The 27,633-nt window shown below is 33.6% G+C and overlaps 1 protein-coding gene across 4 annotated transcripts in view; it reads right to left on the bottom strand.

The window, feature by feature from the left end:
• The window catches only part of LOC118189049 (ubiquitin C-terminal hydrolase 7-like), a 166,462-nt gene extending 141,292 nt beyond the window's left edge, over positions 1–25,170 (bottom strand). Inside the window, exons 1-5 of one of the 4 annotated variants that reach the window (XM_085824998.1) lie at positions 25,098–25,170; positions 19,849–19,956; positions 8,109–8,211; positions 7,881–7,982; positions 7,568–7,641 (exon numbers count right to left, since the gene is read on the bottom strand). In XM_085824998.1, the coding sequence (XP_085681124.1) occupies positions 7,568–7,641; positions 7,881–7,982; positions 8,109–8,211; positions 19,849–19,861 (292 nt within the window). In that variant the 5' untranslated portion in view covers positions 19,862–19,956; positions 25,098–25,170. Of the gene's footprint in view, positions 1–7,567; positions 7,642–7,880; positions 7,983–8,108; positions 8,212–19,848; positions 19,957–21,120; positions 21,735–25,097 lie in introns of those variants that run through there. The other 3 variants (XM_085824999.1, XM_085824996.1, XM_085824997.1) reach the window with 3 other exon arrangements.
• Between the last annotated feature and the right edge of the window lie 2,463 nt (positions 25,171–27,633).

Below are 27,633 nucleotides of genomic sequence, written 5' to 3'. Positions count from 1 at the left end.
TAGCAACTGAAATATAAAATACTTATAAGTACAATTTAATAAAAATGTAAAAACAAATAAAAATTAAAATAATTTTTAAATTTATGATGACTAATTAAATAATAAAGTAAAATACCAGATCTTGTCTTATTGGCTTAGTATCGTTTCGTCCTTTCTCATTTCATCCCCAGCTCGAAAAAGTGTTATTTCGTTCGCTGCCTTCCCCCACCAATTCCCTCTTTCCCGTTTCATCCGCAGTTTGAAAAATAGGTGTTTACTTTACGATAAGGCGAACGTCTGTTTACTTCAATTAAAATGGTTTAGAAGAGATGACTGTTTTTACTTCGACTTAGCTTTTGATTTTTTAATATTATTTAATATTTTATGCAGACAAATTATGTTGAGCAGAATAATGAATTTCAGACGTGTTCAAAAGGTGTGTATCTGAATATAATAACATTTTTGTTGTATAGTATGCATTTTTTTAATTTCACACATTTCTAAAGCAACAGAAGTACGTTATCACTATTTTGGCACACACATCAAAAACATGTATAATTAAGATTAATGTTACATTCCTTATTAAAAGTAATGGGTCTTCATTAAATGCAACCATTCATGCTTTTAGAGGATTTTACATGTGGTGGTCTTAAAAAGATGATGTTCACTACCAATGTTTGTTTATGTTCCCAAAAATAGAGATCTCTTAAAAGGTGACCTCTTAGAGATGTCATAAATAGATGATTTGCTATAATTATTTTCTGATAGATAATGGAATTAATGTAATTTAATGTCAATAACTCGAGGAAGCAAGTTTAAATACGGTGCAACAAAAATACAGAAGTATTTTAAATGACGAAAATATTCATATTTTGTCAATGTCAAATTTAAAAAAGAATTAATTTTGGACAAATTATGAAATCTAACTTTTAATGTCGTCTTCTGGTTTCTATATTTATATCTGGCAAAGTTTTATACTTGTTATGAAAAAATAAAAATGCAAGAAGTTTGAGTCCCGTAGGACAAAGATTGACCGGGAAATTTAGTTTCAAAATTTGCAATGTTTGATGCCATTTGTAACTTGCCTTCAGGTATCGCTTAATTGAGTTAGAATAATTCGAGGAAATAAGTTTAAATGAAGTGCAGAAAAAATAAGCATAATTTAAATAGTCATAGAAGGAAGTCATGCGAAATCCATATCAAATTTTCACTTTTTCATAATGACCATAAAACTTTCCCAAATACAAATACAGAAACTGGGAGACCGCATTAAAGATTAGCTTGCGTTATTTGTCTATTATTCGTTATTTCGTTTGCTGCTTCCCCCATTCCCTTCATCAGAACCGCTAATGACGAAAAGGTGAAATTTTCCCGATTCATCCCCTCTCCAAAAACTCCTTGTTGAGACTGTTATTTGTTGAGACAAGGAATGCTATATTATAAATGTCAACTTGCTTTTTACACTTAACAATAAAATCGATAAAAACATTCGCAAATGTACAGGTTAAGTACGAATAAGAACTTAAAAGAAATTTAGAAATCTACAAAAGGTAAGGAAAGTTTTATGTTACTTTATTAGAGATAATAGTGAAGCACTAAATATTTCAATCAGTGTTATTTCATAATGCTGTGAGTATACCTTTATTCATTTAAGAAATGGCCCACCAGCGGTCGAGCGGTAAAATCGCTGAACACTGGTAGTTCCGACCTGAGTTCGATCTCAGGCAAACGGGTTGGCTTCATAAGCTTTTCGTGGTTTTTTCCCCGTACCAGATTACAAGCCAGCTTACCACGTACCATACGAGCCAGCTTTTCTAAGAAAGTGCTCTACGAAGGCATTTTTCCTTTTAGGCACATAGCCCCAGTGTGTTTTGTCATAATCAACTAAACCAAATCATTTAAGAAATATATCAGTTGATCACTGCTCAGTGTACATCTGCTGTTTGCTTATAAAAACACTTTGTAAAGACGTTTCCACTATTTTGCTAATAATTCTGGAAGGCTCATAGAATCCGAAATTATGTTTCACTAGCTAACAGAGAACTTAAGTCTGCTTAATACAACAAAAATCTGCTTGACTTGCTTTCGTGTCTTTGGGAAACGTAAGTATATGCAGAAATAAATATTAAAATCTATCACGTATATTTGTAAGGATGTAAAGCATACTGTTTTGGTTCACGATAATGATAAATATGCATCATGTTACGACAGTTTTAAAAGATCACAAATAACTATACATATGCTAGACTTCTAACAAAATTTCTGTTACAATATGAATATGCATTTATTATTATATGAGTCGTAAAACGGCCCAGCAGCGGTATAGCGGTAAAGTCGCTGAACACTGGTAGTTTGGTCCGAGGTTCGAATCCCACGAACGGTCCGGCTACACGGGTGTTTTCGTGGTTTTCCTCATGTGTAACGTGTATACGAGCCAGTTTCCCTTAGAAAGTCCTCCACGAAGGCATCCCCCCTTAGGCAGATAGCCATAGTATGCCTTGCCATAATTAAATACACCCATACACACATGAGTCGTAAAATTCAGTATTCGTCATTTTTAGATTCTAGGTATATGAAAAGAATTTTTTTTTTTTTAATTTTCGTTTTGTTTTTAAAAATTAATTCACTTTATAGCTTTTCTTCAATTTATTATAAAGGAATAGGAGTTTAAATTTTGATTTATATATAATATGATATAAATTCATCACTCATTAATAATATTTTATGTATAACAAAAAATTATCATTAATGTTCCAAATTTTAATTTTTTTAATGATTTGTCTTACATTTGTTGTATATTTGTTGAATGCATAGCTAAATATTTCAATCATACACAATAAAGGTTATGCAGAAAACAATTCAGCTGGCATGATAGCTAATTGCGAAAGAAAAATTAGTCTTATTGCTCTTAACTCTTAGTACAAGCAGATATTTTTAAATTGATGTTAAAATAAATTTATTCTATGGTCTATTAGAAAATAACTATACTGAATCATTTATTGACGACTTCTAAGAGGTCGCTTTCTGAAAGAAACCTGTATTTTTGAGAACATAAACATACGTTGATATTGAACATCATTTTTTAAGATGCCAGAGCAAATGCACAGAGCTCCAAAAATCCTCTAAAAGCATAGACGGTCACGTTCTAAAAGGCTGACTACTTTTAATAAAGCCTGTATATCAATGTTCATTATACATTTCTCACTTTTTTACTTTCTTTCAAAACAGCAATGCTGTGGTTCAATTGCTTTAGAACTATGTGAAACTAATAAAATGTGCCCTATGTTATAAAAACCTAATTATATTCAGATACACAACTTTTGAACATGTTTGAAATCTATTATTCTAATCAGAATACTTTGTCTACAAAAAACATTGAATCAACATTAGAAATCAAAAGCTAAGTGAGATTAAAGTAGGAAGAGTCATATCGTCTAACCCATTTTAATTGAAGTAAACAGGTGCTTACTTTATCGTAAAGTGAACACCCGTTTTTCAAACAGCAAATGAAAAGAAAAAAAGAGCCCACCAGAGCTCGAGCGATAAAGTCGCTGAGCACTAATAGTTCGGTTCGGGGTTCAATTCCCGGCTAACGGCTAGCTGCACGGGCGTTTTCATTGTTATTCCCGTGTGTAACTTGCATATGAGTCAGTTCCCTTTAAAAAATCCTACACGAAGGCCTCCCTCCCCGTAGGCAATAGCCTAGTGTGCTTTGCTGTTACCGAATAATCCGAAACTGGAAAAAAAAAAGGGGGAGGGGGGAATAGTTGGTGGAAGGCAGCTACGAAACGTCGTTTTAGAAGAATGGGCTACATAACCAAATTTCTATCTATACTCTGGTAAACAGTACATTATTTGCTCATCAAAAGTGTAAATTTATCTAATGCTCGGCTTAGTTCTTAAATTGTAATTTTAGCCACAGCCCCCAAACAAGACGATGTCTGGTATTTTATTTCATTACTTAGTTATTCATCATTAATTTAAGAATTAAATTTTCATTTGTCTTTAAATTTTTATTGAATTATAATAATAATCATTTAATATTCTAGTTGCTAATTATTTTATTATTGTAATAGTTATTTTATTTATTTTTATTTATTTATTTATTTATTCATCTTTCCTGATGGCCTTCCATAGAGCTCCAGCACTTCTAATTTTAAAAATTAAGTCCTGACTACAACCAATTATTGCGAAAATAAAAGTCAAATAACTTATTTAGTGATAATTAAATAAAATAAAAGCCAAGGCTTTTACTTTCGCCTTACTTGGCTTTTATTTTATATTTATATATATGTGTGTGTACTTTACATTTAATTATAAGGACATATATATATGTACTTTACATTTAATTATAATTTATTTGATATATATATACATATTTACGTTTGGTAGTATTACCGATTGCAATAAAAAGGGAGGTGCACATCTAGATGTTATAACGGACCCATATACAAAATTTCAACGTTCTATAACTAACCGTTTTTGAGTTATGCAAAATGCATACATACGTACTTACACATCACGAAAAAAATCCCTTTCAAGTATCAACTTAGAGTCATAATCATTAGTAATAAGTATCAGCTTAGAGTAAATGGGATTACATTTAACAATAAGTTTTTTTGAAAAAAAAAAAAAGAGAGAGAGAAAGAGTCCTTCATTGTGTTCATACGTACAGGCGTCAGCACAAAAAATAATTCACATGGATTCCGAAATCGTCAAAAACGGATATTTCCGTTAAAATATGATACCCAAAAGTTTTCTCGATTGCAATAATTACTACCATTTTATTTGATACAAGGAAGTAAAGAACCTATATTAACCTACATATTCTTATATAAACAATACCTAAGTGCAGTATATAAATATTTCAAATCAATAAAATCTGACTATGGCACGCTCAAAGAAAAAAAAAAAAAAAAAAAAAGATGAATCATCTAAATTTTCAAATTACAAACATAAATAGCAATAGTAAAAAGCAAATACAAAATAACGCTTCACGCTATCAAAATTGCTCATTTTCTTAAATATCAACAACTAAATAGTATTTCAACTAAAACACATAATGTAAACAAGAGTTTGCCCGATGCCCAAAAAAATTCAAAATTATCTATGAAAAATATGAGCGCATTGTGACGCAACCGTATCATTCGTATTCGAACAGCAACCACATCATTCGTATTCGAATAGAAACCGCATCATTCGTATTCGTATAGCAACTGCATCATTCGTACTCGAACAAACCGCATCGTACGACAGATGCGAGTAACGAAATGAATTTGTAAGTACCGAATCGGTACTTCGAGTCAACCGATGTACCCGTTACTCAGTAACGAATACATGCGGTTTGCTCCAGCTCTAGTTACAAATGGAGATCGGAACACCTTGCAGCAGTTCTAATAACACCTGTTCCAGAAAAATAAGATAATGCTAGCCAAAGAGTCACTGCGGCTGCAGGAATGGGTCAGTTAAAAAGTTGTGGACAATATCCACCTATACATTCACACTGATTCGTTGTTGAAACGTATATGGTTTCACTACTTGTGGATTCTCAATGGCCTACACATGAGAACTGAATGCATTAAATTCACTCTCAAGGGTATACACCTATGAATACCTCATCATATTATCTGTAAATAGCACGAGCTGTGAAGTCCAGCTGCAATGAAGATTGCTGCAAAAGCTGCCGACAGAAGTTCAGGTGCAGTGGAGTCTCGTGGATTCAAAGTTTGTACTCGTTGAAAATGAAAGGGGTGTATGCACTTTTCATTTAACACTCTCCAAATGGTATATTGGCATATATCTACACTTTGCACTACAGCTCTCATACTTTATTTGGGTCTATCAACAACAATGTTCAAGATACTTTCTTTAGATCTTGGATTGTGTACAGTTCATCGACCAGTATCGGTGTAAATGGATCTTGGATTGTGTACAGTTCATTGACCAGTATGGTGCGGTGGAAAAAACCTATTTCACAAACCTTACAATGTAATCACTAAAACATTATGATCCAGCATTTGTCTATTTGGACACTGCAAGGAATACATTTGTAGTGCAGCTTCGACATTACTGTTTGCACGGACATACAATGTAATACACATCTGCTTTTTCGGCATACATAAACTCTATCAATAATGAAAGCATAATGGTGATTACCCTATCGAGATGCACACCTACTGGCAAACATATTTTCACATGCAAATTACCAATACACGAATGTGTTTCATGACGTAATTTGAAGCATTGCCTTTTTAAATGAGATATAGAAGGTTCTGTGGGTGCTGTGCTTCGTGTGAAGCAATTCATACGAGATGTTATGTGACTTCAATCTTATTTTAAAGTTTTCTTATTGTAAATGCATTTTAAGTTGCATTTATGACTAAATAAATCGATTGCAAACTGAGTTTAATATGTGAATACTAATTGTGTCTTTGTTCTGTACCACACCTCCAAATTTCTATTATGAATTTAAAAACACCCTGTGTATGTATATACATATACAAGGTAATTATAAGTAATTTTAAAAAGCTAAATACGGTATGGTTCCATTATCCGCGCCAGATTCAGTAATGTATGAATGTTTGCAGCACATGTGTATTATGTATATACACACATTTATACTTACATATACACATGCATACATAAACACGTACATCTACACATACATACATAAACACGTACATCTACACATACATACATTTTTTAATCCGGTCTTGATAACCTGTGCTAAAGCTACTCAGTAATAAAATACATAAATAGTTCATGACTTAAATTCGATTATTACTTGGGGAAAACGATAAAACACTCTCGCTTATTTTGGTTATCAAAGATTGGTTTGTTCCCCTTGAAAAGTCAATCTCCTATCAATAAGAATAATTACTTCTTTTTTCTGCACTTCTGATTTTACTATTTTGTCTATTTATTTAAACTTATTTTCCTACGAGATGGTGCATCTACAAAACTCTTCCCATACATACATATATAGATATATATACAAATAACACTTTCCTAATGATGCAAAAGAGTTCATGTGTGTAATTATTTTTGTCTAGTAGGTTGCAATTTTTCATTTGAAATTGTTTTCTGCATTCTTTATTTTTTTAATATGATTACTAAATTAATGACTTCTGATCTCTTACCAATATCAGCAAATATCATGGCACTTGCTCATGCCTAATAAATGAATCTTTTTTTTTAATTATGTTTACCAAACTGAATAAAAATTTTAAATATAACATAAGGAAAATGAGGAAAAATAACTTAAACACTAAGAGATTTCGTTCTGAACAACCACTAAACTTCCAGGAAATTTCTGTCTTCATTGGAGACAAATATAAAAAATATAATTATGAATCATAACAGTTATCAGTTTGTACCATACTTTCATCTTATTAGTGTTCTTGAATCCAGTTATATTTTCATCATTTACTAAATATTTTCGTGACTCGAATAAAAAATTATATAAATAATAACACTTCATTAGTTTTCTCGGTGATGATGACTAAATCAATTAAAATTTTACATTAAATAACATGTACTCAGAGAAAACATAGAAAAATATGTATAAATAAAAATAAGAAAAACATACTTCTAGAAAAATTTTCTACTCCTTCTTTTTGGGAAATAATCTTTAAGTCCGCTATGGCATTACAAGACCAAGTTCTAGGGGAAGAAAGTAAAATACTGTAAGAGAATTTATATAAATACTTTAACAGTGTAACTCAATATTCTATATTAATTCATTTAATACTATTATAAATTACTTTATCACAGTATATTATATCATTATCCAGACTGAGAAAACAAAGAGACAAATGGTAAAATTTTATTCTACATTATTAAGTAGATAAAATTTTACAAGTTTTAAAATGGAATTTGACTGTTAAGTATATTCGACTTACGATGATTCCGATTCTCCATTACATTGTAAAAAGAAACCTAAACTTCTAGTAGGTGTATTTCTATCTTGTCCATGACTCGTACGAGGCATAACCATGATTTTCCTGAAATAATCATTTACAAGCATTGAGAATATCTACCAAACTTCCCATAAATTAAACTGTTGGCTTTAACAAATAACTTGTTAAAGGTCTTAAACCATATTATCTTTTAAATTAATATATACTGACCATGGCAAATTTCTAACATAAGTCGGTGAGCTAAGAGCTGTTTCCCGCAACTTGCTGAAATTGGGAACAACAAATCTAAATGTTGCTTCAGAACGAGCTTCATCTAAAATAAAATAAATATAAACATAAAAAAGGGCAAAAAAGACGTTTCATTACACAAAAAAACTTCATACAAAAGCTAGAACTAAACCACACAAATGATTGGGATAATGAATAGCAATTAAATCTCTAAGCACAGTATGAAATGAAAACGAAAATGGTATCCTTAAGTTTCCACTCGCTAAAAATAACAGCGACATTGTCTGATATACACTCTGTACAAAAAAAGAGGGACAGTTCTATATCACCTGTTTTACTGAGCTGACTAAAAAAATTTAATCTATCTCAATTTAATATGTCTCAATAGCAAGACTTAAGATATACATGTAAGAAAAAGAATATGTAAAAGATTAAATTAGCAGCCTAAATTAATTTCCCTTCTCTTTCTAAAAATAGTAACCCCTCTCTGCACTGTGTCATTTCGAGAAAAATCCATGCCGTGTGACTCTTACATAATTCTGATGACGTAAATGGAACTAAAACTCTTAATAGCCAATAATAATTTTACAACAATATTAACCATCCAATCAGAATGCTTTGAGAAACAAAACTAACTCTCTGACTTGAGATTTCATCCTGAACATTACGCACTTGCTTTCTGTGCTTTGGCCTAGCTACACTGTTATGTGTCTGCCTCTTCTTTTTTGCTACAAAGTTATCGAAAATGTAAGCCTTTTGGAACAGGCACATTTAATGTGCCGACTTGTATGTATCTGCAACATATTGCCGAAAATAAAACTGAAGATTTAATCTGCCTTCGCCATCCAAATTCCTAGTCATTATGGATCAACACTCCTGCGTAATCAAAATTCCTCTTCAGTTACTTCTAACTTTGTTTTTATTATAACTGAGTTGACAGCACACATGTCCTGTGCATTGGAATTCCAGTGGAAATGTCATTGCAGTGTCTGCAATAGCCAGCCATCTCTTCAAACTTCCATGTGTAATTCATAATGGATATCCAGTATCTGCAAGTCCAAAAGTGATAATGTCAGTGAAAACAAAGTGCAATGCCATATCTCAAATGTTTAGAAGAAAAAAAAAAGTGATTTAAATCATCAAAGTGTGCCTGTTTTCACAGAAGTGTTATCATTGAAATTGTGGCTACGATTGTGAAAGCGAATTAGTTAATGCTTTCATGTTCTAATCTTCAATATATTTACGGCTCCCGCCAATCTATGTGATTCAATATGTCTCCCGCCAATCTATGTGATACAATTCGGTGCAGCCTCTCAACTACACCGAATTGTTATAAAACAAGTGTATTTAAAAGTCAAAATTCATGCTTCGAAATTCAATCTAGCATATGCAGTTATTTAATAAGTGTAACATTGTAATTGCATAGCCATATGAAAATGTGAAAAAAAAAAAAAAAAAATTCGAATCACAGAATTGCTGAGAGTGCTTAAAAATGAAATCTAGTGACACCCTTTCAAAATTAATTCAGCGTTTCTTTATAGTAAAATGACCACAATGTTTTTCGAGTGCTGACGTTTCAAATCATTCCGGTGCTTTCAAGATTATCGAACTGCATATCTTAAAATGGCTCTTATGCAAATAATTTAGGATGTTCTTTCGCAGTTATGGGATTTTTAAAATTGAAGTGGGGTACCGGACGTTTATTTTCACTTCTGCTTTTGCTTAATTAAATCTCCATTGGGAACTGATCTTTTTTAATAAATTGGACATTAAAAATGTAACCCTGTGATATGAAAAACTGTAATGATATTAGAAATTTGAATTCTAATAATTTAGAAAAGTTAATAAGTAATTCTTGGATTTTTAATTATTTTTAGGAAAGGTTATTAAGATAAATTTTTATATTTTTGAAATTTTGAATACGAATTTTATTATTCTAAAAATGAAGTAGATGTAAAAAATAAGTGAAATTAGTACAGATAAGTAATATGAAATTATGGTAAATGCATGTTAAAATTTATGACCTCATCATTTTATATGAGAGTGTACTGGTTCCTTAAACAGAGGCCTCTAATTACCTCTGTAGAGTTGTTCCTTTTACCCTCTTCATGCAAGATAATGTTGGAGGCTCTCATTTTATGAGTGTTTGTAGTTTTTTATACAGTCAAAAGTCGTTAATTCGGACACCCATAATCCGGACCTCAAAGCTACAAACTTTCTGCATCACATTGACACATGCGCGTAAGACCTTTACGGCTGCGAATTTGCGTGTGCACCTGCGCAAAATACGTTTACAAATGCGCGTTTAATGTATAACGGACGGGGTAAGCTACGCTAAAATTATCTAATTATCTATTTCAGTTAATGTTGCAGATTGCGTTGTTTCTTAATCTTCGAATTGGATCCGGCGTATTATTTTTTGAAGACTGTTAGAGCAATTTTATAAAAGTAAGCTTGAACTTTCGATTATGTCAAATAGAATTTCCGATATATATTTACTAATATGTAAAGGATATACAAAGCGAAAGTATCTTTCGGAGTCCATTCAACAAAAAGTGGAATTGCTGCAAAAACGGATAAAGGTTAAAACCTTTGTTTATCTAAACGTTGTTTATCTTTAACGGTGCAGCACCGCACAATGAATGGGAAGTTGATCTGTCAGCACTATCCTTATCTTAAGAGCAGATGTTTTTATTTTATTTGGCTTATAATTGCTTACTAAATGTAGTACTCCATCTTTGATATGATTTAAATCAAATGCTTCGTCATTATAATTCGCTTCCGATAGCGAAGAAAGTAACAGAGGTTATTGAAACCGAAAAAAATTTCGATTGACAAATTAGTCGGTATTCTCGACACAGCAATTATAGGACTTGAACAGCGGAACTTTGTAACTGAACAAGAAATTATGTCTGTTTATAGAATTAAAGAGAATGTATTATCACATAAAAAATGAAGCAACTTAAATAACTTACATCGAAAGAAATGTTTAATAAAGTAAACAAATAAATATTAAGTTTTTTTTTTTTTTTTTTTTTGTAAATTTTGATACCCTTTAGATCATAATTTTTCTTTATTTCGTAAATTACGGTTTCACATTTTTAATTTTATAATTTCTGCATACCATTTTACCAGATTTAAACTGATGATCTATAATCCGGAAAAATCGATAATCCGAAATCGCCGAAGTCCCGACGAGTCCGGATTAACGACTTTTGACTGTATTATTATTTTTTATTGTGGAGTGTATTAGTACAGTTTTCAAAGGCCAGTTACCTTATGCAAGGAATGGAGGCCTTTTCAAGTAACTGCCTAGGCACTCTGGGCCACCAGTGCAGAGAACATACTGGTTAGCTCAAGAGGACAACCCTACTAATGGATACGTTTGTTCAGAAGTATTGCGAGGCCTTCCAGTTTGGTAAAATCAGCAATTGCAAATGAACAATAAAAACGTTGAAACCATAATTTCTGAAACTGTTACTCCTATTATACACTGGTTATCATAAATTAAGGAAAAATCACAATTACTGAAAAAGTTACATGTAAAATTTTATGAAACTTACCTACAATATAAAACACAAAGTAAGGTATCAAATAACATAAAAAGAAATTACCAGACAATTATGGTAGTATAGAAATTAGCACATGTATAAAATGAACAAATCGAAGATGTCAGTTTGCTATAGTAAAAGTACCTTCAATATGGAATATAATCGCCTCTAGAAGCAATACAGCACATTCCGCGATGTGTGATGCTTTCAATTATGCGGTCTATCAGTTCCATAGGAAGCGAGAGCCATTGCTCTTGCAAAGCAGTTGCAAGGGGGCGGATTGAGAGCAGCTAAACGTCTCCCTAAAGCATTCCAAATGTTCTCGATAGGATTCAAGTCCGGGGATCGAGCTGGCCACTCCATGCGCATAATTGTAACCTGTTGCAGATAATCATATATGATGCAAGTCTTGTGTGGTCTTGCATTGTCGTCCTGTAACAATAAAGCATGACCTATTACCCCAGCATATGGACGCACATAAGCATCAAGGATGTTATCTCTATAAACATGAACATTCACGGTTTCCCTTGGAAGAACATGTAGGTCTGTGCGTCCACCTAAAGAGATGCCACCCCAAACACAGACACTGCCTCTTCCGTATGCATCTCTTTCACGGATGTTTGACGGATGAAACGGGTTCCAGGTTCTCTCCATATCAAATAATGCGTACTATCTCGTTCTAGACTAAACCTGGACTCATCCGTAAAGAGAATAGCCCTTCTTTGCTCAGGCGTGCAGTGGACATGTTGTCGTGCCCACTGCAAACAGTCCCTCCTATGGTGTTACTTGAGCAGCACACAAATGGTTGTTCGCCTCGCATACAGACCACCTTCGTGAAGCCTTCTACGCACAGTTGACGGTTGACACCAACATTCCGGTGGCTGCAGGAAGGGAGGATCTAAAAAGAGTCGGAGTAGCGGTTCTATTCCTGAGTACACATAATGTCAAATATTGGTCATCGGCACTCGTCGTAGCAGTTGCCCGTCCTTGGCTGAACCTTCTAGGTGCTGAATCTGTGATTTGACATTGCCTCCAAAGTCTATGAACCACAGAAGGACTCACATTTAGCCATCTGGCCACTTCTGTTTGATTTTGTCCTGCCTCTAGTCTCCCAATGGCTTTCTGTCGTAGTTCTGCAGGCAAATGATGCCTGGAGATGATTGTTACAAATTGGCTATCTCAGATTTCTGATCACTATCACAGTGAAATATGTGGGCTTGCTCACAAACATGGACTTTTATATTCCTCGCAGATGACGTATTCCGAGTGCAGCACCACTAATTTGCATACTGGAGTTTTACTCAGCTACTCTATCTTGGAAACATATTCAAATTTTACATGGTTTGGCTTATTTTTGAGGGAGTTATCACTATTTTTGTGATTTTCCCTTAATTTATGATAACCAGTGTATTTATGGTGTTAAAATATAATTTATCAGTATGGAAGTTAGCATCATAAATATTTATGTGTGTTACATTTAATTATAAGTAATGATTATGTAAAAGTTTTATTTTGTGATACTCTGCGATATCAAGAACCTTCCCTGAAGAATTATGATTATGCGAACTCTCAAAACAGAAAGACTTTTGGACTAAAATGCTGATAAATTCAATAGAACTCAAAAAATTTTTAATTTATTTTAGAAAATTGGTATTTATAAATTATACTTTTATAGAATCAAAATTTTATGATTTATGCTTTTCTTTTTCATTTGCTAATGCTTTAATGCTTTCTCTTTAAAAAGGCTTCTCCTGCCTTTAAAAAAGCCTTTTTCTTCTTAAAGGGGGGGGGAATATGTAAGAAAAAGAATAAGTAAAAGATTAAATTAGCAGCCTAAATTAATTTCCCCACTTTTTCTAAAACAGCAACCCCTCTCTGCACTGCGTCATTTCGAGAAAAATGCATGCAGTACGACTCTTACATAATTCTGATGATGTAAACAGAACTAAAACTCTTAACAGTTAATAATAATTTTACAGCAATATTAACCATCCAATCAGAATGCTTTGAGAACCAAAACTAACTCAGTCTGACTTGAGATTTCATCCTGAACATTACGCACTTTCTTTCCACGCTTTGGCCTAGCTACACTGCTGTCTGTCTGCTCTGCTTTCTTGCTACAAAATTATCAAAAATAAAAACCTTTTGGAACAGGCACAGTTAATGTGCCGACTTGTGTGTAACCACAACACGTTGCAGAAAATAAAACTGTAGATCTCCAAATAAATCTACTTCTGGCAGAAAATATGTTCTAAACAACACATTGCACTTGCACTGGCATCATCCGGCATAGCCGCCACACTTATGGAATGAGGACAAGCTGCCCATTCCGCACTAGAACTACCGTTGAATATAGCTGAAGAACAATTCCCGATATGTAAAATCTCGAGAGGATATGAGCGGGGTGAACTTTAGCTAAAATTATCTTCTGGGACAAATGTACAATGGCACATAAAAAATCACTCAAAGCCATGGACAGTTAATTACAAGACTTGAGAGAAAACTCTGAAGTGATGGAAGGAGCTCTATTCATATTTCTAGAAGATTTTTGACAAACACTTCCAGTTATCCCCAAGTCAACATGAGCAGATGAAATCAATGCGTGCTTAAAAAAATCACATGCACATGAAATCAATGCATGTTAAAAAAACACACCTCTGACCACATATAGAAATACTGTGACTAACAAAAAACATGCGAGAGTTGAACTATTGGAAGATGAAACTACAGCACATTCTGCTAAAAAACTTTTACAAATAGGCGAAGGCACATATCCTACTGACCAGACAATCAGCCTTATTAAATTCAGCAGTGATTTTTGCAACATAGCCACTACTGAAAACTTAACTCATCAACCAAATTTATCCAAACATTGTTCACAACTATACCAATCTATGATGGCTATTTCAAAGGACAATTTTGGCAACTAAAAATAATATTGTCGACGATACCAACTTTAATATTCAAAAGAAAATTCCTGGTGAAGAGAGAATATATAAATCGATTGACACAATGGTAACACACTATTTAAAATACTGCTGATATCTATTGAACTGCCACTCCAATTTAAAAGACTGCAATTTCCAATCAAATTAGCCTATGGGTTTGCAATTAACAAAGTGCAAGGAAAAACTTTAAAACACTGCGGCATCAATTTCAAAGACTCCTGTTTTTCTCACAGTCAGCAATACATAGCTTGCTCTCGAGTAGGAAATTCGAAAAATGTGTACATACACTCATTGCCATAAAAATTTGGGCACTAAGAAATAATTGTGGGATCGAAACGAAACTTGGCATGAAGGTACATGTCGGGTAGATATGCAAATGATTATAAATGCAACGTGACTACGCACTGCATAATGCCACTAGAGGTCATTGAACTTCAGTTGTTCTTGGAGTACAAAACAGGTAAGTACAGCTTGTTTGAGCGTACTTAATCTTTTGCTAAGAAAACGCTAAGGCAGACATGCCGTTATGCCGCCATCAAAGACAATATCAGCAGCTGTCAAGAGTTTGAGAGGGGAAGAATCATTGTGATGATGGAAGCTGGGTAGTCAGCTCGGTGAGTAGCTCGTAAGGTAGGCCATTCTGATTTCCCTGTGAGGAGTGTTGGAACCAGTGGACAGAAGAGACGTAATTTACACAGTGACCAGGCTCAGGACGCCCTTGACAAACCAGTCATCAAGAAGACAGTCACATCAAGCGATTAGCATGCATAGAGCCAACTGCCTCATTGGCTGCTATCCAGACACAGGCAGCAGCTTCACTGCGGGCCCCTGTGTCTTCCCGAACCATCACAAAGCGCCTGGTTGAAGGACACCTAGTAAAGCGGTGCCCATTACATGTGCTGCCAATGACACCCACCCACAAACGCCTCTGTTTGAAATGGTGTCGCACACGACAGGATTGGACTTTAATGGAATGGAACAAGGTCGTCTTCAGCGACGAATCTAGATTCTATTTGACCAGTGATGACAATCGCATCTGTGTTTGGAGGCCCGTTGTGAACACCTCAATCCTGCCTTCGCTTTACAGTGACACATTGTTCCCACAGTTGGTGTGATGGTATGGGGTGCCATTGCTTACGATACACAGTTACCCCTAGTATTGATGCATGGCACAATGACTGACCAGTGGTACGTCCATGACATCCTTCAGCCACGTGTGTTGCCACTCATGGCTGGGTTCCTAGGAGCCTGTTTCCAACAAAACAATGCTTGACCACACACAACATGGATCTCAAAATGCTGCCTCAGCCACATTAACACCCTTACCTGGCCTGCTCGATTCCCAGAATTGTCAGCATATCTGAGATCATTTGAGACGGCAAATTGGACAGACGAGATTAGCCGAACTAGAGGCACATTTACAGCAACTGTGGAATGAGATGTGTCCGGACACCATACAGAACTCATATGCCTCAATGCCTGCTCGTATCATATCCTGCATTCGCACTAGAGGAGGTCCAATAGAGTACTAAAACTTCCATTCATGTGTACTTTTTTTCGCAATAAATGATCCTTTTTCTTTGATTTTCTAATCGCTTACTTATATCAAAGTAGTACTTACATATGTAAAATTTCGTTTCACTCTTACAACTCTTTCTTGGTGAGCAAATTTTTATGGCAATGAGTGCATATGCCCCACATAACAAAATGAAAAATGTCGTTTATAAACAAGTATTGTAAATAGTTGGAATTTATTTTCAATAAAAATTTTACATCTTACATTTTAAAGTTCATTCTTTTATTCCAACTACTACAATCTCATGTCAACTCCCTGAGGGAAGCCGGCTACCCCAGCTAGTTTTGAATGAAAAATTATAATTTTCTGCAAGTATGCAAATCTGCACAACTCTCTTTAGGTACTTACGTATTAACACAACCTTGGTGCAATCAAGCAGTTTTTCACAGACGAAATGGTGAAAGCTATATATTGTGTGCAAGATCGAGGTTTTCACGACTTTTTCAAAAAGATTACTGAAGTATAGATAACTACTGCAGGTTGGCAAACATTATCAACTTATGAAAAGTTAATACATTTCAACATAAATTGAAACTTTTAATTTTTAAATAAGGGTTACGTGATATATTGAAAAATAAAATATTTCCAAACCTTTCCTTTTGTGTGTGTGTGTGTATATACGAGAATACAGTGATATATTTCCACTTAATAAAACACCAGAGAATTGCAGAGACCTGACATGGCTCAAACCTTAGCAGTACAGGCTAACACATATATCTCTAGAGATTTTAAGAAAAAATCACAAACTGGATCAGCTGATAGACAGCCTGGTCAAGGACGATCAACAGCAACAACTGCATTAGAAGGCCATTTCCTGATGTTGAAGGTTTGAATAAACCGCGACGCAACTACTATAGATTTTGTTTTAGACCTTCAGGCTGCAACACAAACTCAAATTCATTATTCTACTGCAACACAAAAGCTTTACGAGGTTGGAATGTATGCGAGAAAAACCAATGATTTGCGTTCCACTCACTTCAACTTCCAGAGAGAGCCATTTACAATGGTTCCGTTCTCATGTTCAATGGAGGAAAGACAACTGGGACTGAGTATTGTTTACTGACAAGTCTATATGTAGTCTAAACAGTGATTCTAGATGTGTTTTGATCTGGAGAGAGGAAGGAACATGCAACTTGGTTCCTTTGTCCATAAAATATCCCATTTCTGTGACTGTGGTTTAATGGTTTGGGGAGAAACCATGACAAATGGCCACAATATACTGCATATCTTTTAAGGAGGTTCTGTAACCACTTGGAGATATGTTGACAAGATATTAGAATCCCAACGTAGATTGTTTATGGGTGCTGTTGGCCCAGAGATTTCGCTAAAGGATGACAATGCTCGGCCTCATTGAGCATATGTGGTGTCAGAATACTTGCAAACAGAAGATTTCACTCAAATTGATTGGCCACCTTATCACCCAACTTGCATGTGTGGGATGCCTTAGGGAGCCTAATTCCACCCCAGACCCTCCAGAGCTGAAAAGTGCACTTTTAAAAGAGTGGCATACAATTCTACAAGATTTGATCGACACTTGGTAAATAAAGTCTACAAAATCAAGATACGAGATGTGCAAATCTGTCTGACGTGATCATACACTATATTACAGAAAAAAAATTCCCAAAAAAGGTGGTTTTATTTTTCCATCATTTTCAAATTTCCATAAATCTTGTTTTAATTTCAACATTTTGCAAATAATCAACTGCCAAACATTGTAATTTATGTTAACTAATGCTTCTGCAAAAATTTCTATTAATGTTTCATTTAGCATCAGTTATGTTTTATTCCTGTCATTATACTTTAATTTTGATAACCAGTGTGTACTAATCATGTAGAGGGTGAATGTAAATCTCTTTTATGGGAAAATATAACAAGAAACTTCAACTACCATTCAATAAAAGATAAAAATTCAGCACACTCCAGTCTTATATTACCAATGTTTATCCTCCTACGGAAGAAAGTACACACTAATGCACCAAAATGATTTCAAATTGTACCAAATAATGAACTAAAGTACATTTCTCTGTCTTTTAGACTTTTTAGCATATGATATAAAATCTACCTAATTAAAAATATTTCTGATTCCAAAATAAAGGTAAGAATTTCAAAATAAAACTTTTCCTATTACAATCAAAAGTCGTTAATTCGGACACCCATAATCCGGAATGATCTATAATCCGGACCTCAAAGCTAAAAACTTTCTGCGCATGCGCCGTGTTGACATATGCACATAGGCGTTTACGCCTGCACGTAAGACCTTTTACGACTGCGCATATGCGTGTGAGCAAGCGCAGAATACATTTTCGCGTGCGCTTTTACATATAACGGACGGTACAGTCAAAAGTCGTTAATTCGGACACCCATAATCCGGACCTCAAAGCTAAAAACTTTCTGCGCATGTGCCGCATTGGCACATGCGCACAGGCGTTTTACGCGTGCGCGTAAGACCTTGACTACTGCGCATATGCGTGTGCGCAAGTGCAGAGTATGTTTTCGCCTGCGCGTTTAATGTATAATGGACGGTGTAAGCTAAATTTATCTAATTATCTATTTCAGTTAATGTTAATGATTGCGTTGTTCCTTAATCTTCGAATCGGATCCCGCTTATTATTTTTTGCAGACTGTAAGAGCAATTTTATAAAAGTAAACTTGAACTTTCGATTATGTCAAATAGAATTTCCGATGCTGGAACTTCCAAAGGATCTACAAAACGAAAGTATGTTTCGATGTCCAACAAACAAAAATGGAATTGCTGCAAAAAATGGATAAAGACATGAAGAATGTGACAGAGAGGTTAGTGAAAACGAAAAAATTTTGATTGACAAGTTAGTCGGTATTCTCGGCACAGCAATTAACGGGACTTGAACAGCGAGACTTTGTAACTGAACAAGAAATTATGTCTGTTTATAGAATTAAAGAGAAAGTATTATCACATAAAATGAAGCAACTTAAACAACTTACATTGAAAGAAATGTTTAATAAAGTAAGCAAATATATATTATGCTTTTTTTTTTTTTTTTTTTTTTTTTTGTAAATTTTGATACCCTTTAGATCATAATTGTTCTTTATTTCATAAATTACGGTTTCATATTTTTAATTTTAGAATTTCTGCATGCCATCTTATGAGATTTAAACTGATGATCTATAAACCGGAAAAATCGATAATCCGGAATCACCGAAGTCCCGACGAGTCCGGATTAACGAATTTTGACTGTACTTGATTTAAACTTTCCTTCTTACTTGATAAGTAAATAGATTTAAATTGTGATTAAAAATATTTTTTAATCTGATAAAATATTTACATCTGAAGCACAACACTCATATTTTAAGCACTTTTGTTTTCCGGCTTATTTTTAGTTACTGAAATTTAATAGCTTCAAAGGAGATCAGAACGCTTACATAAAATATTTTTATTGTTGCAGCTTTATTCTTTGTTAATATTTCCAACATATGAAATTTAAAAATGTCATACAATTCAAATAATTACATATATTAAGCTACTGCGTTAATAATTTTGCAAAGTTTTCATATAAATTATACTTTTATGCATTTAAATCCAATACAAATTATATTGATTTTTTGTTTAAATTAATGATTATGAAATTCAGATATTCATGGGATGCAAGTTATTAAAATTTTACAGTTACCTTCTTCCTCCATGGCTTCTTCTTGGTTCCCTAAATTACCTTCCTGAATATCACCATTCAAACACCTCTCTTCAAATCCACCCCCAGGCTGAACCTGCCCATTGTCATCTAAAGAATGAATTAAGACAACATATAAATTTAAAAGTGTATATATTGAAGATTATATGCTAATGATGAAGTACAATTAAATTTATAACTGGCAAATCTCGGGCAAGAATAGCAAACTAAAACATTTCAAAGTAAAGGCAAAATGAAGAATAAGCAACTAACAAAATTCTATACTTGAATATTTTATTTATTGAAGTCAATTAAAATATAGGCAGGTAAAGAAATAAAACATAAAAAGGTTTCACTCATTTGCAATTATCTGAAACAAGAGAACTTTTATATTTAAAATTCTTTATCCTGTACATCTAGTAATTTACAAAATTAAGTATAATCACTTACCACATTAAGTACGTTTAAATTTTACATACACAAGAAAATATTTTAAAGTTTCATGATACTGAACTTACAATTCCACTCTTAGAAACAATACATGTCTAAAGATGGCTTAAATTTACTTCCCAGATACAGGATACGCTGTAAAACATATGAAATGAGAAAATTCAACTATGCAGGTTATATTTTTAAGCAATTATAAATACCCCTTAAAGACAAATTTTAAGGAGTCCAAATACTAGTATTTCATAATGCAGAATTTTAATAAATCATTTGAGTATATCAATTCTAGCTTAGAATGAAGTCCTATTTCAAAAAGCAGTCAATTAAATGCAATATTGACAAAAAAAAAAATTTCCACATCCTTTACGACATAGTAATTTACGACTCAGATAATAACCATAAATTTGAATCATTTCAATTGTAACACAGGATACAGTGTATTTCTACAGGAAATCAAAAAATTTATATATTTAAACATTCTGGAAAACGCAAATGCTCCCAACAGCTGAAAATTTACTAAAATGAAGAAAACTAATAAAATAAAAGTGATCATCAAGAGATATAACTGAGAATTAGGATACACAAAACAACGCATTCAATAAACACTAAAAAGTGAATGCAAGTTTGTGAAATGCAGTTTGTACTATTACGTACTCAAAATGGCATAACTCAACATACATTTAAATAAACACTCAATTACACTTATATGAATATCTAATCGTAAATAAATATATAGAGTAATTTAGCATACTTTTAGAATGCATAAAAAATTAAAAGGCTAAGAACAATGTATGAGCGTCTTCATCGGAAAATCATTATCATAATCACCTTCACGAGTGTCCATTTCTTCCGATTCAGAAAGGCGACAATGTTTATCAAAAACAACTTGGTTTAAGTGGTTCATATTAGAAACAGGATAATAGAATCCTTCTTTAATTTTCTTGGATTTTATATGGATTACTGTTCTCTCCTTTCCCGAACCAGTCGTCAAATTCTTTCCAGACACACTCACTTTAAAATACTTGCTCGCTATTCGCCCAATGTCTGCTGGTGTCAACCCCCCTGGAAGGGGAAGGCATTAACACCCGAACACCGGATTAACAAACCAAAAAGAAGTCAGCAAATTTAGTTTAATGCTCACCGATAGAAAGCTCACACAATTAATTATCCTGTGTTCGTCGGACGGCAAGTTCTACCTCATGTCATGAAAATAAACAAGATGGCGGAAATCGTCTGCCGGGTATGCTGGGACAGTATTAAACTTATCTAAAGATGAGCACATTCACTTAGTTAATTTATAAATAAAAAAACTATTTTTTAGCTACTTTTATGTAAGTTTATCACACTTTTAATCTCTTATTAATTAGTCTTCTATCGCATCAATTTCCTTTCACGTGATTGGCTTGTTATCGACATTGCGCAGTGCGAATACAAAGAATCTGGCGAATGTGCCTTTAGTATTAGCAATGAAAAGTCGGAAGGAGTGAAATCGGTAAATTTGTTTTCTATGTTTTCGACTTCCGGTTGCGGTTGTTAATTCCAATGTTTAGGGACGATAATAGAATTGAAGAAACTCCGGAATGAGTATTATAGAATCATTTTATGGAATAGGGATTAGAAATACGCCAATGAAGAAGGGGGAAATCTAAAACTTTAAAGTTGAATTACAAAATGCTAATGATAGCTGTGCAGAAATTATTATTTTTATTACAAAATGCTGCTACGTGCATTAAACAGTTACATAAAAGTAAGTAAAAAAGACCAAAACATAAAACACCCAACTTTCAGAAGCCACCTACCATCAGCTGGAAATTATCTCAATACGGAATTATTTATAAGGGTTAGCACCACGGTCCAAAACAGACCATGGTTAATCTTGAAATTTGTAGATGTGTGTATGGATAATTGATATTGTTATTATTTTGTTAACTTTGTAACAAAATCATAAATCTAGTTAGGCAGATACTCCAGTGCTTTCCGATAATCAAGTAAACCAAACCAAAATCTAACTTGAAAGCAAGGTTGACGAACTTACTCTTCACACTTTTGATATATCCGGAAGGAAATTTCAAATAATTCATTTATTTATTATTTTAAATCTAACGTTTGATTATATCAAAAGGATTAGCTTAAATCAATATGAATTATTCGCTTGAACTCCTAACTGCATATTTAGTTTATAAATCTGTTCTTGTTCATATGTCAGTGTAATCATCGGTATGAACTGTGCATATTTATGTGTAAAATTATTGGTAAAATATTAATCGTTAGTTTAGATATGATGAAGGAAATGTAGGTTATTAATTAGATATTTTGGTTTATCCGATTGTGGCCAAAGCACGCAAGGGCTATTTGCCTATTGGAGGTATGAAGCGCAAACTAGGGATGATTTTTTTGCTTATTTGTAAATTTTATATTTGCATGTTCTCTTCCAGCGAATAAGGGATGCCTTTTAAATATTAAGAATTAAAGTATACCATCTATCAAATAATTTCCATAAATGTTATGAACTATTCATAAATAATTTCAAAAATTCCCTGAAAGTATTCGTTTATATGTTTCTTGTTGCATTTATATTAAATTAGTTAAATTTCATTTCTGTTTTGAAGTATATTTTTTCCTCATCTTTTAATGTCATCAAAATAGCCCAGGATAAACATGATCACATTTGGCAGCTCATTCCAAGTAAATAGGCAAGAACTATTCATTTAAGGTTAGGAATGCCTTCATAGAGGATTTTTTTAAGGGGAATTGGTTTTTGTTCACATTATGCATTAAGAAAAACCTAAAAGCTCCCACAGTCAGCCTGTTTACTGGAATATGAACCCAAGTTAAATTACCAGTATTCAGCAATCAGCTTGACTACTGGTGGGAAAATTAAAGAATTGAAAGTTTTATTTTTCCCATAATTCTTATATAATTTAACCAAAAAAGAATTTTAATATAATTGGGGATACTCAGATAATCGGCACTTGCATATTAGTGCAACTGCTTTGCACCATATGCAGAACAGTTTGGCAGTTGTTTACAGTAGAAAAGAATTATGACTTATGGTTGTAAAAAAATTATTATATGCATGCATATTATTACATATATATTTTATATTTTCATGAGGTATTTATCCAGGAAATCAACCAAACTGGTAAAATATTCTTAGAGAGAGGTTTATTCAAGTAGGAATTTCATGGCAATTGCTTTAAGGGTAGTTTCAAAGCAGTTGTTTGCTTTAGTGATTTTGGCAGCAAAATGCTTGCAGAAATTGGAGTTTCTTGCATAAAGGCACATGTCTCAAAGCAGTCCTATTTTTGAATTGATTTTATAGCAAGAAATGTCAGGATGCTTGAATAATTAGGAATTATTAATATTAATAGTAAATATCATTAGGAATCATTGGAATATTGCAAGACAAAATGCATGAAGAATGATTATTTTTGCACCAATAAAAATTCAAAGGTGATTTTAGCCTTTTTTTTTTTTTTTTTTTTTCTTTCTTTTTTTAAACACAAAACTGTAGCAGATATATTGTGTGGTATTTATATATGAAAAAGTTCTTGAGCATATTTACTTGGGCATGCAGAAATAATTTAGTTTGGTATATGTAAGCTAGCTCATTTGAGTGCAATAAGAGGTTGAAGCTGAAGAACTGTTACCTGCATGATTGCCTGATCTTGGTGCATTGTGAAAATTTTGTAATTTCTTGTTAGGTACTTTTGCTAATACACGAATACCCAATTTGCTTTACAGAATAAAATATAAATGTAGATTTTATGATAAAATGCTATTTTCTTATGGTTTTGTCACACAAATTTAATGAACATTTGATACCATTAAATTAGATAAATGTTATGCAAGGCTGGTGCTTGGCATTTTGCTGCTTTGTGAAATCTCTGAGAATCCTAAAGTCCGCTGCTCACTCCTTCCCTAAATTCTAAAAATGTTGCCACCTCTTAATTCTGATGCTCAATGCTGCTCCTAAGTTATAAATCCCTAATTTTTGCTGCATGGTGCCTTCTCTAAATTCTAAAAATTTTTCCTCTTGGTGCAGCGTGCTGTGCTGTTTGAAACGAGACATTTAATTTGACAGTGGCCAGTAGACAACACTATCCCAACAGCACAGTGATGTTGCTGTGGCAATGCAAACATGTTGCACTGTGACAATCTCAATCTCACAGTAGTGTTCTAGGTATGGCTTAGTGTCTGCATTCTGTGACAATGTGAAATCACATTGTGATGTTGTGAAGTCGCACTGCAATGTTTATGTAACGTCCCATTGCAACTTTATACAGTACAAAGTCCGAAATCCGGACTCGTTGGGACTTCGGCAATTCCAGATTTGGGATTTTTCTGGATATTGGATCATCAGTTACCTAAACGTCAGCAGAAAGTTGTCGGGGTTGGTAGCCGGGTTTGGCAGTGATTGCCCCCACCGGCTGCCGTAGCCAGGTCGCCAAGAGCCGGTTATCCGAAAACTGCCGTAAGTTCTTTAAGTTGCTTTGTTTTTGTGCTAATACTTTCTTTTTAATTCTGTAGACAGACATAATCTCTTGTTTAGTTACATTTTTGAAGTCCTGCAACTGCTGTTTCGAGAACTCTGACTAGTAAATCGAAATTTTCTCATTTTCAGTAATTTTTCTGGCAAATTTTCCTTAACCGACACTTGGCGATTTTTTGCCCGCCATCTTGGAAAGGCACGTTTTTAAATACAAGATGGCGGCGAAAATTGTTTTCCCTGTCCGAGGGAAATCGGAGAGGGAAAACAAGTCTAACCTACCAAACGTGCAAAAAACAAGAAGACACGAACTTACCGAATTTATGGTGACATCCTGAACACTACTCATCGCTGTTCCTTCAGATATGATCTGCTAATTATCAGGATAACTGCAAATAATAAGAAAAACAAAATATAATATTTTTTTGCTGAGAACAAGTGTAAGAAATATTAAATGAAATTGCTTAAACTACATTAAAAACAACTGCTTAATGTTTTCAAATATGTGATTTTCAGAACTGCAAGTTATAAGAAAAAATATATTTTTTTGCTGAGCACAAGTTTAAGAAATATTAAGTGAAATTGTTTAAATTACATTAAATGCGGGGATGTTTCCGTAACCGGCACTTGGCGAAATTTCAGATTTGTTTACATCAGAAGAGAGTGTATGTGCGCCAGAATATGGCAACCCTGATAATTGTTGCAACCCACACAGGGAATTTTCCTGAAGGAGGAAAAGGGAAATTTTCTGTTTACTTTTCGAACATTACGGTAACAGAAAATAAAGTTTGAAAATCGCAAATCATTATTTGTTCATATTTTTGCAAAATGTTTATGGGAACTTTATTTTCTGTTACCGTAATGTTCGAAAAGTAAACCCCATAAACATTTTGCGAAAATATGAACTAATAATGATTTGCGTTTTTTAAACTTTATTTTTTTAACTCCCAAAACCCCATATACGTTTTGCAAAAATATGAACTAATAATGATTTGCGATTTTCAAACTTTATTTTCTATTACCATAATGTTCGAATAGTAAACAGAAAATTCCCTGTGTGGGTTGCAACAATTATCAGAGTTGCCATATTCTGGCGCACGTACGCTCTCTTCCGATGTAAACAAATCCGAAATTTCGCCAAGTGCCGGTTACGGAAACGTCGCAATTATTCTGTCACTTTCTTCACTATCAGTAGCAGTATTGTCTTGATCTAGAACCATATGACAGATTTTGCCATTCATTAATTCATTTATGATTCAGAAGCATTGTCATTCACAATGAAAAATTTATATCATCTTCATTTATTTCCGCTTCTCCACACTTCCTTACAGAGTTCATTCATTGTAAAATTTCACCTTTGTTTTGAGATATCCAAAAACCTTTAAAATTAGCGACTGTCATCATCAAATTTAGATATCCTTCATGAGCTTGGCGACTAACAATCTGTTGTTCTGTTAAATTTTATCTTGCTTCTATCGCACACTAAGACAATTAAGCATGAATTGTACTAATTTAGTTATTTATTATACTTATGTCTATTTCTTTCACATGCTTAAGACTTATCAGTGTTCTAAATAAATAAATTTTCACATATTCTTAAGCCTTATTGAGGGCCGGCACTAGATATCTTACTGCGTGATACAGCCTCTGTGGGTCCTAAATTCTGCGACTCGGTGCGGCTATACGAGCCCTGGCACTGGTTCTGGATTTCTGTGAATAACAAATCAATTATTCTTAATTTAAATAGCCTTAAATGTAATCTTTGGGTCTATGAGTATAGTTAACAGAATCTATTTTTAGCATATGGAAAAAAATTTTTGGTATATTTTTCTTCGTCAACAGTTTTAGCTCATTTAATGTAATGTCATATATAATCATCGCCAAGCATAATGCCAACATAAAAGGTTACCGTACTCCTTTATTATTCAATTACTAACATAAATTGTTTAGGCATCATTACATGAGTCATTATTCAAGTTATCATGTTTTCATAAACATGCGGTGATGAAAGGAAAGTATAATAATGATTGCCCAGGTTCACGTCAGATCAACGATGTATCTATATGGAATGTTTCGGTTTGAGATGTGTGCCAAGCAGATACACAGCAATGGAGCCAAATTACTTATGGTACAAATTTACTCTAAAATGATTGTTTTTTCACTAACAAAGTATTGTATTTAGTGTCGAAGTGAAATTAAGAATTGGGACTCTCCAGATGTTTTATTATACACGAAGAGGGGGAATCAAGTGTGCATGCATGAAAAATTTGTTGGTTGTTTTGAGGTCCAGATTTTAGATCATTCCAGATAATGGACATCCGGATTTCGGACTTTGTACTGTATCACTAAAGATGTAAATGAAGTCGCACAACATTACATTACTTTTTAAATTACTAGTTTAATGTGGCAGTACTCTTATTTAGAGACTCCCTTTAGTAAAACAGCTAGCTGCAAATATGTTTCAGGAATCTAATAAGAAGTTCTACTGTTTAAGTTATTGAAAATATTCCCATAATATTCAAAACTTTTCAATTATTGCAAATTTTCAATGTAATTGAGAAATTTTCTCAAGGTAATAAGGTGGTATCTCGTCCTACAGTCAAAAGTCGTTAATTCGGACACCCATAATCCGGACCTCAAAGCTAAAAACTTTCTGCGCATGCGCAGCGTTGGCACATGCGCACAGGCGTTTTAAGCGTGCGCGTAAGACTTTGACTACTGCACATATGCGTGTGCGCAAGTGCAGCATACGTTTTCGCCTGCGCGTTTAATGTATAACGGACGGTGTAAGCTAAAATTATCTAATTATATATTTCAGTTAATGTTAATGATTGCGTTGTTCCTTAAACTTC

This window comes from Stegodyphus dumicola, chromosome 10, assembly GCF_044657685.1.
Source record: "Stegodyphus dumicola isolate Sdum_Otavi_A_Nest chromosome 10, ASM4465768v1".
In the NCBI taxonomy this organism is placed as follows: domain Eukaryota; kingdom Metazoa; phylum Arthropoda; class Arachnida; order Araneae; family Eresidae; genus Stegodyphus; species Stegodyphus dumicola.
This window is presented reverse-complemented; position numbering and strand designations above follow the sequence as displayed.